Source organism: Bos grunniens, chromosome 23, assembly GCF_055505025.1.
Source record: "Bos grunniens cultivar Pamir isolate PY7600 chromosome 23, Bosgru_T2T1.0, whole genome shotgun sequence".
NCBI classification, from domain to species: domain Eukaryota; kingdom Metazoa; phylum Chordata; class Mammalia; order Artiodactyla; family Bovidae; genus Bos; species Bos grunniens.
In genome coordinates, this window is record NC_141187.1 from 12,409,826 (window position 1) to 12,426,630 (window position 16,805).

General features: G+C 44.8%; 1 protein-coding gene across 1 annotated transcript; it reads right to left on the reverse strand.

The window, feature by feature from the left end:
* Positions 1-4,536: 4,536 nt before the first annotated feature.
* On the reverse strand, positions 4,537-5,906 carry TMEM217B (transmembrane protein 217B). The gene has a single exon (XM_086371476.1). The coding sequence runs from the start codon at positions 5,333-5,335 to the stop codon at positions 4,781-4,783; it is 555 nt and encodes a 184-aa protein (XP_086227602.1). The 5' UTR covers positions 5,336-5,906; the 3' UTR covers positions 4,537-4,780.
* Between the last annotated feature and the right edge of the window lie 10,899 nt (positions 5,907-16,805).

Sequence of the window (16,805 nt, forward strand, 5' to 3'; positions counted from 1 at the left end):
TCTAACATCCCCCGCATTGGCAGCAGGTTCTTTACCACGAGTGCCACCTGGACGCATGTATTAGCAATCAATTGCTTGTAACAAATTACCCCCAAATGTAGCAGCTTAAGAGAACACACATTTATGTTACAGTTTCTGTGGATCAGAAACCCAGGGGCAGCTGGCACAGGTCTTCTGACTTGGGGGCTTTCACCTGCAGTGGAGGTGTCTGGCCAGGGCCATGGCCCCCTCAAAACTCAACAAAGGGAGGGTCTGCTGCCAAGCTCACTTAGGAGATTGTTGCTTGGATTCAGGTCCCTGGGGGCTGTTGGTTAGTGATGTCCTTCCTGACCATGCTGGCCTCTCCAGATGCTCCCAGTGCGGCAGCTGGCTTCCTTCGGAGAGAGTGAACAACCCTGAGGTCATCGCGGTTTTGTAACCTAATCCTAGAGATGACACCCTATCACTTCTGCTGTGTTTGATTGGTTAGAAGAGGGTTGCTAGTCCAGCTCGCACTCAAGGGGAGGTGATGAGTGTGAGTATCAATTGGCAGGGGAGGTGATGAGTGTGAGTATCAATTGGCAGGGAGGTGATGAGTGTGAGTATCAATTGGCAGGGACCTTTGGGAGCCACGTAGAGGCACCTGCCACAGCACGGAGGCAGCGGGACCAACGAGTGCATGTTTCAGGGAGAGGTCAGACCAAAGATGTCTGTATGGTGGCTACTTACGAGGGGCCTGGACAAGGAGAGCCGGGAATGACCAAGATGGAGGAGAGAAAGGGACCAAGGGCTGAGCCTGGGAGCTTGCCAATGCTTGCAGGTCGGGGAGGTTCAGAGGGGCCAGCAAAGGAGACGGAGAAGAAGGGCCAGTGATGTGGGTGGTGAACAGAGAGGGGTGACCCTGGTGTCTCAAAGGGCAAGAGAGAGACCTGTTTGCAGGTCAGAGAGGGATCAGCTGGTCAAAAGCCATGGAGAGGCCTGGCAAGAGAAGGCTCAGCTCAGGACTGGGTAGTGTGGAGGTCACCTCCACAGGAGTGGTCTCGGGACTTCCCTGGTGGGCCACTGGCTGAGAATCCCTGCAGGGGGCCTGATCAGGGAACTAGATCCACATGCCTCAACTGAGATCCCGCATGCCGCAGTGAAGATCGAAGATCCCATGTGCTGCAACTAAGACCTGGCTCGGGCAAATCAACAGATAAAGATTGAAAAACAAGAGCGAGAGTGGGCACGGTGGAGTGGAAGGGATTCCGGAGAGAACAGGAGGCTGGGAAGTGGAGGTGGACACACCACTTTCCAAGGACCCTTGGTGTCAAGCAGGAGCACAGCCTTGTAGCTCAGGCAGCCGGTGACTCTTAGTTGAGCTGATTCTTAGAACTCTGCTTCTTGCTCCACCAATTCTACACACACACACACACACACACACACACACACATCTTGTAGACTAGAGTGTAGACACACACTATGAATCCTCAGTCATCAGCTTGAGGTTCCCTAAGTCCCAGATCAGCTACCCCTAGAGGATCTGGTTTAGAAGGCAAACAGCACTAAGCAAAAGCTTGTTGCTGACTGCCATCTGGTGGTCATTTTGGGACCTGCATGCTAAGTCGCTTCAGTTCAGTTCAGTTCAGTTCAGTCGCTCAGTTGTGTCCGGCTCTTTGCGACCCCCTGACTTGCAGCATGCCAGGCCTCCCTGTCCATCACCAACTCCCAGAGTTCACCCAGACTCACGTCCATCGAGTCAGTGATGCCATCCAACCATCTCATTCTCTGTCGTACCCTTCTCCTCCTGCCCCCAATCCCTCCCAGCATCAGAGTCTTTTCCAATGAGTCAACTCTTCGCATGAGGTGGCCAAAGTACTGGAGTTTCAGCTTTAGCATCATTCCTTCCAAAGAACACCCAGGGCTGATCTCCTTTAGAATGGACTGGTTGGATCTCCTTGCTGTCCAAGGGACTCTCAAGAGTCTTCTCCAACACCACAGTTCAAAAGCATCAATTCTTCGGCACTCAGCTTTCTTCACAGTCCAACTCTCACATCCATACATGACCACAGGAAAAACCATAGCCTTGACTAGACGGACCTTGGTTGGCAAAGTAATGTCTCTGCTTTTCAATATGCTATCTAGGTTGGTCATAACTTTCCTTCCAAGGAGTAAGTGTCTTTTAATTTCATGGCTGCAGTCACCATCTGCAGTGATTTTGGAGCCCCCAAAAATGAAGTTGCTTCAGTCGTGTCCTATTCTTTGCAACCCCATGGGACTGTAGCCGGCCAAGCTTCTCTGTCTATGGGATTCTCCAGGCAAGAATACTAGAGTGGGTTGCTGTGCCCTCCTGCAGGGGATCTTCCCAACCCAGGGATTGAACCCACATCTCTTGCATCTCCTGCATCTCCTGCATTAGCAGGTGAGTTCTTTACCACTAGTGCCACCTGGGAAACCCTTCTGGGACCTGGCCTAGATCTAAATCTGTGCACAGGGTGGTGGGAAGAGCTGAGCGAATTGTTCAAATACTACCATGCACAAATTGTGTTCAGTAAAAGTGGGCTGCCATCTGTTTGGAGGAGTGTGCTCAAAACAGTGTCCCCAACTTCACTTCCACCATTTTTGGAAGGAAAAGGAATTATTCTAAAAGGAGAGCCCCCTTCTTAGCTTGGTAAGAAAGAAGAAACAGTTAGAACTGACATGGAACAACATGGTTCCAAACAGCGAAAGGAGTATGTCAAGGCTGTATACTGTCACCCTGCTTATTTAACTTATATGCAGAGTACATCATGAGAAATGCCGGGCTGGATGAAGCACAAGCTGGAATCAAGATTGCCGGGAGAAGTATCAATAACCTCAGCTAGCCAGATGACACCACCCTTATGGCAGAAAGTGAAGAGGAGCTAAAAAGCCTCTTGATGAAAGCGCAAGAGGAGAGTGAAAAAGTTGGGTTAAAACTCAACATTCAGAAAAGATCATGGCATCTGGTCTCATCACTTCATGGGAAATAGATGGGGAAACAGTGGAAACAGTGACAGACTTTATTTTTCTGGGCTCCAAAATCACTGCAGATGGTGACTACAGCCATGAAATTAAAAGACACTTGCTCCTTGGAAGAAAAGTTATGACCAACCTAGATAGCATATTCAAAAGCAGAGACATTACTTTGCCAACAAAGGTCCGTCTAGTCAAGGCTATGGTTTTTCCAGTGGTCATGTATGGATGTGAGAGTTGGACTGTAAAAAAAGCTGAGCACCGAAGAATTGATGCTTTTGAACTGTGGTGTTGGAGAAGACTCTTGAGAGTCCCTTGGACTGCAAGGAGATCCAACCAGTCCATCCTAAAGGAAATCAGTCCTGAATATTCATTGGAAGGAGTGATGCTGAAGCTGAAACTCCAATACTTTGGCCACCTGATGTGAAGAACTGACTCATTTGAAAAGACCCTGATGCTGGGAAAGATTGAAGGCAGGAGGAGAAGAGGATGACAGAGGATGAGATGGTTGAATGGCATCACCAACTGAATGGACATGAGTTTTAGTAAACTCCAGGTGTTGGTGATGGACAGGGAGGCCTGGCGTGCTGCAGTCCATGGGGTCACAAAGAGTCAGACATGACTGAGCGACTGAACTGAAACTGAAGAGTACTTCAGGGAACCAAGTAGGACATTCACGTGAGAAGTTACAAGATCTAGATTCAAATGTTGATTTTTGATACTGTATGATCTTGATCATATCAGTTAAGTGCTGAGTCTCAAATCTCATCAAGTCATAAAATGGGAACATTAGGGTTAAAATTATATACAGTGGTGAACGTAAAGAGCTCTCAGTAAAAGATGCTCTCCATTAGAGTAGTGGCATAAGCTCTCAGCAGGCTTGGGGTACATTTTTTGAAAACAGTTGTCGTCAACTGGGGGCAGTTTTGCCCCCCACCAGAGAATGTTTGGGATTGCCTGGTGATATTTCTGTTTGTCACAAGGCTGGGGGATGCTTCTGGCATCTAGTGGATGGAGGCTAGGGAGGCTGCTAGACATCCTACGATGCACAGGACAGCCCTCTATGAGACAGAATTATCCAGTCCAAGATGTCAATAGTGCTTAATTTGAGAAATCATGGAACTTTCTTAAATGGGGATTCTTCTTGCCATGTTACGAACCAACATGAGGAACTGCTTTTTGAACACCATGAGGAAAGCAGAGTGATGCATGAAGCTGGAAAGGGGTTTACAGTTATACTCAGGAGTAAAATGAGGCTGCAGATTACTGCAAATCTTTGATATGGTGGCCACAAGCCCGCCACCTATGGCTCTTGCAATGGAACCTAACTGAAGTGGAATAAAATTTTAAATTTGATTCCTGGATCTTAATAGCCACATCCCAACTGCTCAACAGCCACATGTGACCAGTGGACAGCACTGACATCCAACAGTCACATCAGCACAGATTTTTCTATCGAGCAGCACTGCTCATAGAGGACTCAGCAGAACTAGGCATCGGTGGGGCAATCCATAAGAGAAAAGTTAGAAACTAAGTCTATGCAGAGAGCAGGGTACCAAGAGAGACCACAGCATACACCAAAGAGATGATTAAACAAGCACAGAGGCGGTCTTCAGTTAAAGGCCAAAACAAGTCACAAACACACACATGTACAGTAATTGATCCACGCAATCCTCCCTTCCTCCACCCGGCCCCCCAAGAGCCATTCTTAAGCACTTAAAACTCAAGAACTCTGAAAAGGCAAGCAGAATCAACCCCAGGCAGGCAGGGAAGTGGGAGCCATCGCTGGGGAGTGCTGTTGCCCTCTCTTCCTTCTTCCTGGCATGGTTCAGTTCCGCTTGCAGTACAAGCTTCCCATCCCGACGGGTGGCCACGACTCGACTGTGCTGATGCTAGAACGTCTGCGTTGGCCAATCTTGCTTACAGCCCTGGGGTCCTTGAAGACGGAGTATCCGTACTTGGTGACGAAGGGCAGGCAGAACAAGTACAGGAGCATCCGCGAGATCTGGAAGATCAAGTGCAGGTACCCCAGCTCCTTGAACTGCTCTTTGATGGCCATGTTGGTGAGCAGGATGATGGAGAGGCTGAGCAGCTCATAGATGATAATCCACACGCTGTAGCAGAGCATGCCCATGTAGTTGCTGGTGTGGATGCAGTAGAGGAACAAGGAGCAGACCAGAAGGGTGACGGTGGACAGGCTAATGCCGATGTTCTTCTTGTAGGTCACAACCCAAGAGACCAGCTCAGACTTGGTCTTCTGGTAGACGCTGAACCTCTCTTCATAGCCAAAGAAGGCAAACTCATTCATTTCAAAGATGAGGAACTGGATGGTGTTGAGGAAACAGAAGGTGCCTATCACAATGGAGTACTTCCTGTCATTCATTTTATACTCGTTTTACCAGAGACATTGGCTGCAGGGAAAAAAAAAAATGTGAAGATACCCGATGAGAAGGCAGAGCTGGCCTGGGGCAAAGCCTCAAGCCACTAGATGTAGATGGAAGAGCTAACAGCAATAGTGATGGATGAACAAGCAACAGGCTGGAAGTCGAGGCACATGGGCTCTGGCCTCGTTAGCTAAAGGGGAGCACATCCTTGGGAAGTGGGGGCGTCATTGACCTGGGATACTTCTTGGGAAGCTCTGCTGTTCCAGTGGCAGTTGTGCTTTAAGGTGGCATAAAGGGTACTCCTTTTGGTGTCAGGCTTGTGGGAATTAGGAAGCTCCTCTGTGGCTCAGATCGTGAACTCCTTATGGCCAAATCCAGACTTAAATTAAGTAGGGAAGTAGGGAAAACCACTAGACCATTCAGGTATGACCTAAATCAAATTCCTTATGATTATACAGTGGAAGTGAAAAATAGATTCAAGGGATTAGATCTGATAGAGTGCCTGAAGAACTATGGCTGGAGGTTCATGACATTGTACAGGAGGCAATGATCAAGACCATCCCCAAGAAAAAGAAATGCAAAGAGGCAAAATGGTTATCTGAGGAGGCCTTACAAATAGCTATGAAAAGAAGAGAAGTGAAAGGCAAAGGAGAAAAGGAAAGAAATACCCATTTGAATGCAGAGTTCCAAAGAATAGCAAAGAGAGATAAGAAAGCCTTCCTCAGTGATTAATGCAAAGAAATAGAGGAAAACAATAGAATGGGAAAGACTAGAGATCTCATCAAGAAAATTAGAAATACCAAGGAAACTTTTCATGCAAAGATGGGCTTGATAAAGGACAGAAATGGTATGGACCTAACAGAAGCAGAAGCTATTAAGAAGAGGTGGCAAGAATACACAGAACTGTACAAAAAAGAGCTTCACGACCCAGATTATCATGATGGTGTGATCACTCACCTAGAGCCAGACATTCTGGAATGCAAAGTCAAGTGGGCCTTAGGAAGCATCACTATGAACAAAGCTAGTGAAGGTGATGGAATTCCAGTTGAGCTATTTCATATCCTAAAAGAAGATACTGTGAAAGTGCTGCACTCAATATGCCAGCAAATTTGGAAAATTCAGCAGTGGCCACAGGACTGGAAAAGGTCAGTTTTCATCCCAATCCCAAAGAAAGGCAATGCCAAAGAATGCTCAAACTACCGCACAATTGCACTCATCTCACATGCTAGCAAAGTAAGGCTCAAAATTCTCCAAGCCAGGCTTCAGCAATACGTGAACCGTGAACTTCCAGATGTTCAAGCTGGTTTTAGAAAAGGCAGAGGAACCAGAGATCAAATTGCCAACATCCGCTGGATCATGGAAAAAGCAAGAGAGTTCCAGAAAAACATCTGCTGCTGCTGCTGCTAAGTCACTTCAGTTGTGTCCAACTCTGTGCGACCCCATAGACGGCAGCCCACCAGGCTCCCCCATCCCTGGGATTCTCCAGGCAAGAACACTGGAGTGGGTTGCCATTTCCTTCTCCAATGCATGAAAGTGAAAAGTGAAAGTTAAGTCGCTCAGTTGTGTCCGACTCCTAGTGACCCCATGGACTGCAGCCTACCAGGCCCCTCCGTCCATGGGATTTTCCAGGCAAGAGCACTGGAGTGGGTTGCCATTGCCTTCTCTGAGAAAAACATCTACTTCTGCTTTATTGACTATGCCAAAACCTTTGACTGTGTGGATCACAACTTGAACTGTAGAAAATTCTGAAAGAGATAGGAATATCAGACCATCTGACCTGCCTCCTGAGAAATCTGTATGCAAGTCAAGAAGCAACAGTTAGAACTGGACATGGAACAACAGACTGGTTCCAAATCGGGAAAGGAGTATGTCAAGGCTATATACTGTCACCCTGCTTATTTAACTTATATGCAGAGTACATCATGAGAAATGCTGGACTGGATGAAGCACAAGCTGGAATCAAGATTGCCGGGAGAAGTATCAATAACCTCAGATATGCAGATAACACCACCCTTATGGCAGAAAGTGAAGAAGAACTAAAGAGTCTCTTGATGAAAGTGAGAGTGGAAAAGTTGGCTTAAAACTCAACATTCAGAACACTATGATCATAGCAGCTGGTCCCATCACTTCATGACAAATAAATTGGGAAACAGTGGAAACAGTGACAGACTTTATTTTTATGAGCTCCAAAATCACTGCAGATGGTGACTGCAGCCATGAAATTAAAAGACGCTTACTCTTTGGAAGAAAAGTTATGACCAACCTAGACAGCATATTAAAAAGCAGAGACATTACTTTGCCAACAAAAGTCCGTCTAGTCAAGGCTATGGTTTTTCCAGTGGTCATGTATGGATGTGAGAGTTGGACTGTAAAAAGAGCTGAGCACCGAAGGACTGATGCTTTTGAACTGTGGTGTTGGAGAAGACTCTTGAGAGTCCCTTGGACTGCAAGGAGATCCAACCAGTCCATCCTAAAGGAAATCAGTCCTGAATATTCATTGGAAGGAGTGATGCTGAAGCTGAAACTCCAATACTTTGGCCACCTGATGTGAAGAACTGACTCATTTGAAAAGACCCTGATGCTGGGAAAGATTGAAGGCAGGAGCAGAATGGGACGACAGAGGATGAGATGGCTGGATGGCATCACCCACTCGATGGACATGAGTTTGAGTAAACTCCAGGTGTTGGTGATGGAGAGGGAGGCCTGCCATGCTGCAGTCCATGGGGTCGCAAAGAGTTGGACACGACTGAGAGACTGAACTGGAGTATCTAGAATAAAGATAGATGGATTTCCCTGCTGGTACAATGGTTAAGAATCTGCCTGCCAATGCAGGGGACACAGGTTCGATCCCTGGTCCAGGAAGGTTCTACATGGTGCAGGGCCACTAAGTCCTCGAGCCACAACTACTGAGCCCACATGCAGCAACTGTTGAAGCCCATGCACTCTACAGCCCATGCTCCCCAGCAAGAGAAGCCCCTGCAATGAGAAGCCTGTATATCGCACCTACAGGGTAGCCCCTGGTTGCACAGCTAGAGAAAACCTGTGTGCAGCAGCAAAGACGAGGGCAGTCAAAAGTAAATAAATACATAAATTTTTTAAATGGAATATTGGAAGAGTCAGTTCTGGGCTTCTCTCTGGGATATTTGTTTCTCTGAAAATAAATAAAATTTTCTCAGGATGGAACTTCCCTGGTGGTCCAGTGGTTAAGAATCTGCCTGCCAGTGCAGCGCATACAGGTTCGATCCTTGGTCCAGGAGGATTCCACATGGTGCAGGGTAACTAAACCCATGCATCCAGAGCCCCGCCCTCTGCCACAGGAGAAGCCACGGGCAGCACAGAGAGGAGCCTCTGCTCACCGCAGCTAGAGAAAAGCCCACGTGGAGTTAACGAAGACCCACCACAGCCAAAAATAAGTAGATTAAAAACATTTTTTTCTCAGGAAACCAGCCTGGCTCTTCAAGAGCCTGGAATCACCCCCTGACCTTCCCCTGGGCGTCCACTTCTTTTTGTCCAAGCCCTTAGAAATGGAATTTCCCAGCTTTACTCCTTGGGTCTGACCCAGAATCATCCCAAGTCACAGGATTCCTCTAGCAGTGAGTAGAATGGGGAGATGGTTGACGGATGCAAGGCTGACTATCTTGTCTGCCCGGGTGGAAGGTGCCACAGCAGTAAGCCAGGCAATGTAAGCAGGCAGACTCCCCGGCCTGTGAGACCTGAACTCTAGGGGCTGCCCCCAGCCAGGGTGGAGGTGACCAGCACCCACACAGACCTGCTGAGGGTGTTTATGGCAGAGGACCCTGGAGCAAACACCCCTCCCTGCTTGAATTGCCTTCTTAGCAGCTTCCAGTTTGGAGAACTCGAGAGCAAAGTTGCCTCTCCTCACTCACCACACTGGCCAGCTACCACTGTGAGGGTAGAAGTCACGGGGACGAGTCACACGCGAGGGGAACGTGGGCAGGCCTCTGACTGGTGTGTTGCCAGTGAGGGACAGCCAGGTGGAAGGCGGCAGGGCTTCTTTATAAGATGATTGGACAGGGCTCCTCCTCAGTCCTGTCAGAGCAGAGATGTGCTGCCAGTCACCTCCCTCCAGCCGTCTGCTCCTCACTCACTCCATCAATCCCAAATATTCTTTTTTTGGGTCAGTGCAATTGCTTTATTGCTATGGTAAAATATATATAGGGCTTCCCAGGCGGTGCAGTGGTAAAGACTTCACCTGCCAAGCAGGAGATGTGGGTTTGATCCCTGGGTCAGGAAGATCCCCTGGAGAAGGAAATGGCAACCCACTCCAGGATTCTTGCCTGGAGAATCCCATGGACAGAACAGCCTAGTGGGCTACAGTCCATGGGGTCGCAGAAGAGTTAGGCCTGACTTAGCTGCTAATCAACAACACCAAAATATACATAACATAAACCCAATGGCATTAAGCACATTCACACCGCTAGGCAGCAGTCATCACCACCCACCTCGACCTTTTCATATTCTCCAAGAAAAAACCCTGTACTCATCAAACACTAGTTTTTCCTCCCTCCTCGCTCCCCAGCCCGTTAATTCTACTTTCTGTCTCTATAAATTTGACTACCTCCAAGGTCCCTGTATAAATGGAATCATACAGTATTTGTCCTTTGGGGTCTGGCTTACTTCACAGCATAGTATTTTCTTCTTTATTATTATCTTTTTAATTTATTGGAGTATAGTGGATAAGAACCTACCTTCCAATGCAGGAGACTTAATAAGAGATGCAGGTTTGATCCCTGGGTTGGAAAGATCCCCTGGAGGAGGGCATGGCAACCTACTCCAGTATTCCTGCCTGAAGAATCCCATGGACAGAGGAGCCTGGCGGGCTATGGTTCATAGGGTCACAAAGAGTCGGACACGAGTGAAGCGACTTAGCACATAGTTGATTTACGATGTTGTGCTAGTTTCTGCTATACAGCAAAGCGAATCAGTATATATATATATATATATACATACATCCACTGCTTTTTAACTTCTTTTCCATATAGGTCATTTCGGGTATTGAGTAGAGTTCCCTGTGCTATACAGTAGATTCTTATTAGTTATTTATTTTATATATAGTAGTCTATATAAGTCAATCCTAACTTCTCAATTTATCCCTTCCCTGACCCAGCATAGTATTTTCAAGGTTTAGTCCAAATATTTTTACACCTTATTCCCCCTTAACCTCCCAACTGCTTGTGACTCCATAGTTTAGGTCTTGAAACACAAACTTCTCACTGTACCCCAGGCCCTGAAGGGCTTCAGGTAGGGCAGGGGAGGCAGTATGCTGGGCGGTGGATAGATGCACGGATACTTCCCTATCCCCATCAACCAAGCCTCACCTCGTCCCTACTACAGAGCACCTTCCAGAGCATTTAAGACAAATCTTTCTTGCTACTATGGGGACCATGAATCAGAAAGGGGGCAAGAGTGGATGGAAGCAGAGCAGTTGAGAGGCTGTTGAAAGAAATGGGGTGAAGCAAGGCAACAGAGGGGTGTGGGGCTGTGTGTTTGGGACCTAGGGCTGTGGGAGGAGTCTGGAATGAGCACCAGCTGGAGGGTGGCCCCTGCACTAAGGTGGAGAGTGCCGAGGTGGAGGCGAGGCACGCTGAGCGAGGGGGTGGAGAAGATGAGGAGGAGAACAGCTTGGAAAATGGTGGGTTTCAATCCCCTTGCTTAATCACTAAGTCGTGTCTGACTCTCTGCCATCCCATCCACTACAGCACTCCAGGCTTCCCTGTCCTTCACCATCTCCCAAAGTTTGCTCAAACTCATGTCCATTGAGTCGGTGATACATCCAACCATCTCATCCTCTGTTGCCCCTTTTCCTCCTGCCTTCAGTCTTTCCCAGCATCAGGGTCTTTTTCCAGTGAGTTGCCTCTTCACATCAGGTGGCCAAAGTATTGGAGTTTCAGCTTCAGCATCAGTCCTTCCAATGAATATACAGGGTTGATTTTCTTTAGGATTGACTGGTTTGATCTCCTTGCTGTCCAAGGGACTCTCAAGAGTCTTCTCCAACACCACAGTTCAAAACCATCAGTTCTTCAGTGCTCAGCCTTTTTTATGGTCCAGCTCTCACATCCATACATGACTACTGGAAAAACCATAGCTTTGACTCCAGGGACTTTTGTCAACAAAGTGATATCTCTGCTTTTGAATATGCTGTCTAGATTTGTCATAGCTTTTCTTCCAAGAAGCAAGTGTCTTTTAATTTCATGGCTGCAGTCACTGTCTGCAGTGATTTTGGAGCCCCCCAAAATAAAATCTACCACTGTTTCCATTTTTTCCTCCAGCTCTTTGCCATGAGGTGGTAGGACTGGATGCCATGATCTTAGTTTTTTGAATGTTGAGTTTTAAGCCAGCTTTTTCACTCTCCTCTTTCACCATTATCAAAAGGTTCTTTAGTTTCTCTTCGTTTTCTGCCATTAAGAGTGGTATCATCTGCATATCTGAGGTTGTTGATATTTCTCCCATTAATCTTGATTCCAGCTTGTGCTTCATCCAACCCAGCATTTCATATGATGTACTCTGCATAGAAGTTAAATAAGCCGGGTGATAATATATAGCCTTGACATACTTCTTTCCAAATTTTGAACCAGTCTGTTGTTCCATATCCAGTTCTAACTGTTGCTTCTTGACCTAGACAGGTCTATACAATAGCATCAAAAAGAATAAAACACTTAGGGATAAATTTAACCAAGGACGTGAAAGACTACACTGAAAACTAGAGAACATTGCTAGTAGTTATTAAAGAAAATACAAAAGTAAATGGAAAAACATACTCCTTAATACTGTTAAGATGACAATACTACCTAAAGATATTTACAGATTCAATGTAATTCCTATTAAAGTCCCAACAGCATTTCTTTTAGGAAATAGAAAAATCCTTTCTAAAATTCATATACAATCTCAAGGGACTCCAAATAACCAAAACATCTCAAAAAAGATGAACAAAGTTGAGGGTGCCACACTTCCTGCTTTCAAAGTATATTACAAAGCTAAATACACTAATCAAATAGTGTGAATTTCTGGCATAAAGGCAGACATATATACCAATATGACAGAATAGAGAGCCCAGAAATAAATTATTGTGTATATGGTGCTATGGACAAAATTGTGTCTCCTCCCCTAAATTCACGTGTTTAAGCCCTGACCCCCAGTGTGATTATATTTGAAGACAGGGCCTTCAGGGAGGCTGTAAAACTTAAATGTCATCATGAGAGTAGGGTTCTAACCCAGTAGGATTGGTGTCCTTATGAAAAGAGGGAGAGACACCAGCCAGTGTGCAGAAGGAAAACCATATGATGACAGAGAGCAGGAGGCTGTCTTCAAGCTGGGAAGAGAACTCACACCAGAAACTGAATTTGCTGGCATCTTGATCACGAATTTATAGCCTCCAGAATTGTGAGAGTAAAGCTCAGTAAATTGTGAGAGTAAAAGTAAATGTCTGTTGTTTAACCCGTGCAGTCTATAGTATTCTGTTATGGCAGCTTGAGCAGACTAATACATATGGTCAAATGATTTTCAACAGCGTTGCAGGACTATTCAACGGGGGAAAGGACAGTCCTTTCAACAAATGGTATTGGAAAAAATCAGATATCCACACAAAAAAGAAGGAAATAGACCCTTGCCTTTACTCTATACATAAAAATTAACTCAAAATCAGTCAAAGGCTTAAATGTAAGAGTTAAAACTATGAAACTTAAAAAGAAAAGCATTAAGGGAAGCTTCATAACATTGGGTTTGGCAATAATTTCTTGAATATAATGCCAAAAGTATAGGGAAAAAAAGGAAAAAAAATATGTATATATATTAATGGGACCACACCAAAATGAAAAACTTCTATGCATGAAAGAACACATCAATAGAGTGAAAAGGCAACCCAAAGAACAGGAGAAAATATTTGCAAATCAAATATACGATAAATAAGAATATATAAAGAACTTCTATAAGCCAACAATGATGTAAATAATGACCAAAAATAGGCAAAGGACTTGAATAGACATTTCTACAAAGATATACAAGGACTAATAAACACATGAAAAAATGCTCAACATCCCTAAACATTAGGGAAATGCAAATTAAAAAATACAATGAGATACCACCTCATACCCATTAGAGTAGTTACTATCAAAAACTCAAAATAATAAGTGCTGGGGAAGATTAGGAGAAATTAGAACCTTTGTGCACTATTGGCGGGGGGATGCACCACTGTGGTGGAAAACAGGATGGTGGTTCCTCTAAAAATGAAACATAGAATTATCATATGCACTTCTGAGGCTATTCCCACCAAAAGCAGAGATTCTAACAGATATTTGTACACCAACATTCATAGAAGCACTAGTCACAATAGCCAAAAGGTGGAAACAACCCCAATACCCATCAATGAATGAATGGATAAATAAAATGTGGTGTAAACATATAATAATATTGTTTAGTTGCTGCTGCTGCTGCTGCTAAGTCGCTTCAGTCGTGTCCGACTCTGTGCGACCCCATAGATGGCAGCCCACCAGGCTCCCTCGTCCCTAGGATTCTCCAGGCAAGAGTACTGGAGTGGGGTGCCATTGCCTTCTCCGGTTTAGTTGCTAAGTCACGTCTAACTCTTTGCAATCCCATAAACTATAGTCAGCCAGGCTCCTCTGTCCATGGGATTTCCCAGGCAAGAATACTGGAGAGGGTTTCCATTTCCTTCTCCAGAGTATCTTCCCAACCCGGGGATCAAACTTGCATCTTCTGCATTGACAAGCAGAATCTTTACCACTAAGCCACCAGGGAAGCCCAGTGGAATATTCGGTTCAGTTCAGTTGCTCAGTTGTGTCCAACTCTTTGCGACCCCATGAATCGCAGCACACCAGGCCTCCCTGTCCATCACAACTCCTGGAGTTCACTCAGACTCATGTCCATCGAGTCAGTGATGCCATCCAGCCATCTCATCCTCTGTCGTCCCCTTCTCCTCCTGCTCCCAATCCCTCCCAGCATCAGAGTCTCTTCCAAGGAGTCAACTCTTCACATGAGGTGGCCAAAGTACTGGAGTTTCAGCTTCAGCATCATTCCCTCCAAAGAAATCCCAGGGCTGATCTCCTTCAGAATGGACTGGTTGGATCTCCTTGCAGTCCAAGGGACTCTCAAGAGTCTTCTCCATCACCACAGTTCAAAAGCATCAATTCTTCAGCGCTCAGCTCTCTTTATAGTCCAACTCTCACATCCAGACATGACCACAGGAAAAACTATAGCCTTGACTAGATGGACCTTTGTTGGCAAAGTAATGTCTCTGCTTTTCAATATGCTATCTAGGTTGGTCATAACTTTCCTTCCAAGGAGTAAGCATCTTTTAATTTCATGGCTGCAGTCACCATCTGCAGTGATTTTGGAGCCCCCCAAAATAAAGTCTGACACTGTTTCCATTGTTTCCTCATCTATTTCCCATGAAGTGATGGGACCAGATGCCATGATCTTTGTTTTCTGAATGTTGAGCTTTAAGTCAATTTTTCACTCTCCACTTTCACTTTCATCAAGAGGCTCTTTAGTTCTTCTTCACTTTCTGCCATAAGGGTGGTGTCATCTGCATATCTGAGGTTATTGATATTTTTCCTGGCAATCTTGATTTCAGCTTCTGCTTCTTCCAGCCCAGCGTTTCTCATGATGTACTCTGCATATAAGTTAAATAAGCAGGGTGACAGTATACAGCCTTGATGTACTCCTTTCCTGATTTGGAACCAGTCTGTTGTTCCATGTCTAGTTCTAACTGTTGCTTCTTGACCTGCATAGATTTCTCAGGAGGCAGGCCAGGTAGTCTAATATTCCCATCTTTTTCAGAATTTTCCACAGTCAAAGTTGTGATCCACACAGTCAAAGGCTTTGGCATAGTCAATAAAGCAGAAATAGATGTTTTTCTGGAACTCTCTTGCTTTTTCCATGATCCAGCAGATGTTGGCAATTTGATCTCTGGTTCCTCTGCCTTTTCTAAAACCAGCTTGAACATCAGGAGGTTCATGGTTCACGTATTGCTGAAGCCTGGCTTGGAGAATTTTGAGCATGACTTTACTAGTGTGTGAGATGAGAAGGCAATTCTGACCCTGCTACAACAATGGATGGAATTTGAGGACAACCATAGTCAGAGAAGCAGTTTTCACAATAGTCAAAGAGTAGAAGCAATATAAATGTCCATCAACAGAGACATGGATAAAGATGTGGAATATATATAATAATATATACAATAATAATATATATAATAGTATTCCTATATATAGGAATATGATTATGCTCAGCCATTAAAAAATAATGAAATTTTGTCATTTGCAACAACATGGATAGACCTGGAGGGTATTATGCTTAGTGAAATCAGAGAGAGAAAAATACTCCATGTTATCATTTATATGTGGAAAATAAAAAATAAACTAGTGAACATAATAAAAAAAATGAGCAAAAATTTGAACAGACCCTTACCAAAATAGATATAAGGATGTTAAATAAGCACACAAAAAGATGCTCAACATTATTTGTTATTAGAGAGATGCAAGTTAAAAGCACAATGAAATTCCTATTAGAATGGCTAAAATGAAAATCTTACTGTCTGTATCAAGTACTGGCAAGAATGTGGAGAAACTGGAATTCTCATACGCAACCAATGGAAATTTATTAGTAAAACGGTACAACCCCTCTGAAAAAAGAGTGCTAGTTTCTTAAAAAGTTAAAATGATATTTGTGTGCATGCTAAAAAAGATGTCCTTTTCAATATAGAGGAGTGGAATGCAAAAGTAGAAAGTCAAGAAATACCTGGAGTAACAGGCAAATTTGGCCTTGGAGTACAGAATGAAGCAGGGCAAAGGCTAACAGAGTTTTGCCAGAGAACACACTGGTCATAGCAAACACCCTCTTCCAACAACACAAAAGACTCTACACATGGACATCACCAGATGGTCGACACCGAAATCAGATTGATTATATTCTTTGCACCCAAAGATGGGGAAGTTCTATACAGTCAGCCAAAACAAGACTGGGAGCTGACTGTGGCTCAGATCATGAACTCCTTATTGCCAAATTCAGACTTAAATTGAAGAAAGTGGGGAAACCACTAGACCATTCAGGTATGACCTAAATCAAATCCCTTACGATTATACAGTGGAAGTGAGAAATAGATTCAAGGGATTAGATCTGATAGACAGAGTGCCTGAAGAACTATGGATGGAGGTTCATGATATTGTACAGGAGGCAATGATCAAGACCATCCCCAAGAAAAAGAAATGCAAAGAGGCAAAATGGTTATCTGAGGAGGCCTTACAAATAGCTATGAAAAGAAGAGAAGCAAAAGGAAAAGGAGAAAAGGAAAGATACACCTATTTGAATGCAGAGTTCCAAAGAATAGCAAGGACAGATAAGAAAGCCTTCCTCAGTGATCAATGCAAAGAAATAGAGGAAAACAATAGAATGGGAAGGACTAGAGATCTCCTCAAGAAAATTAGAGATACCAAG

Excerpts from the sequence above, each read along its gene's own strand:
- TMEM217B (XM_086371476.1), bottom strand. The coding sequence starts at position 5,335 with ATGAATGACAGGAAGTACTCCATTGTGATAGGCACCTTCTGTTTCCTC.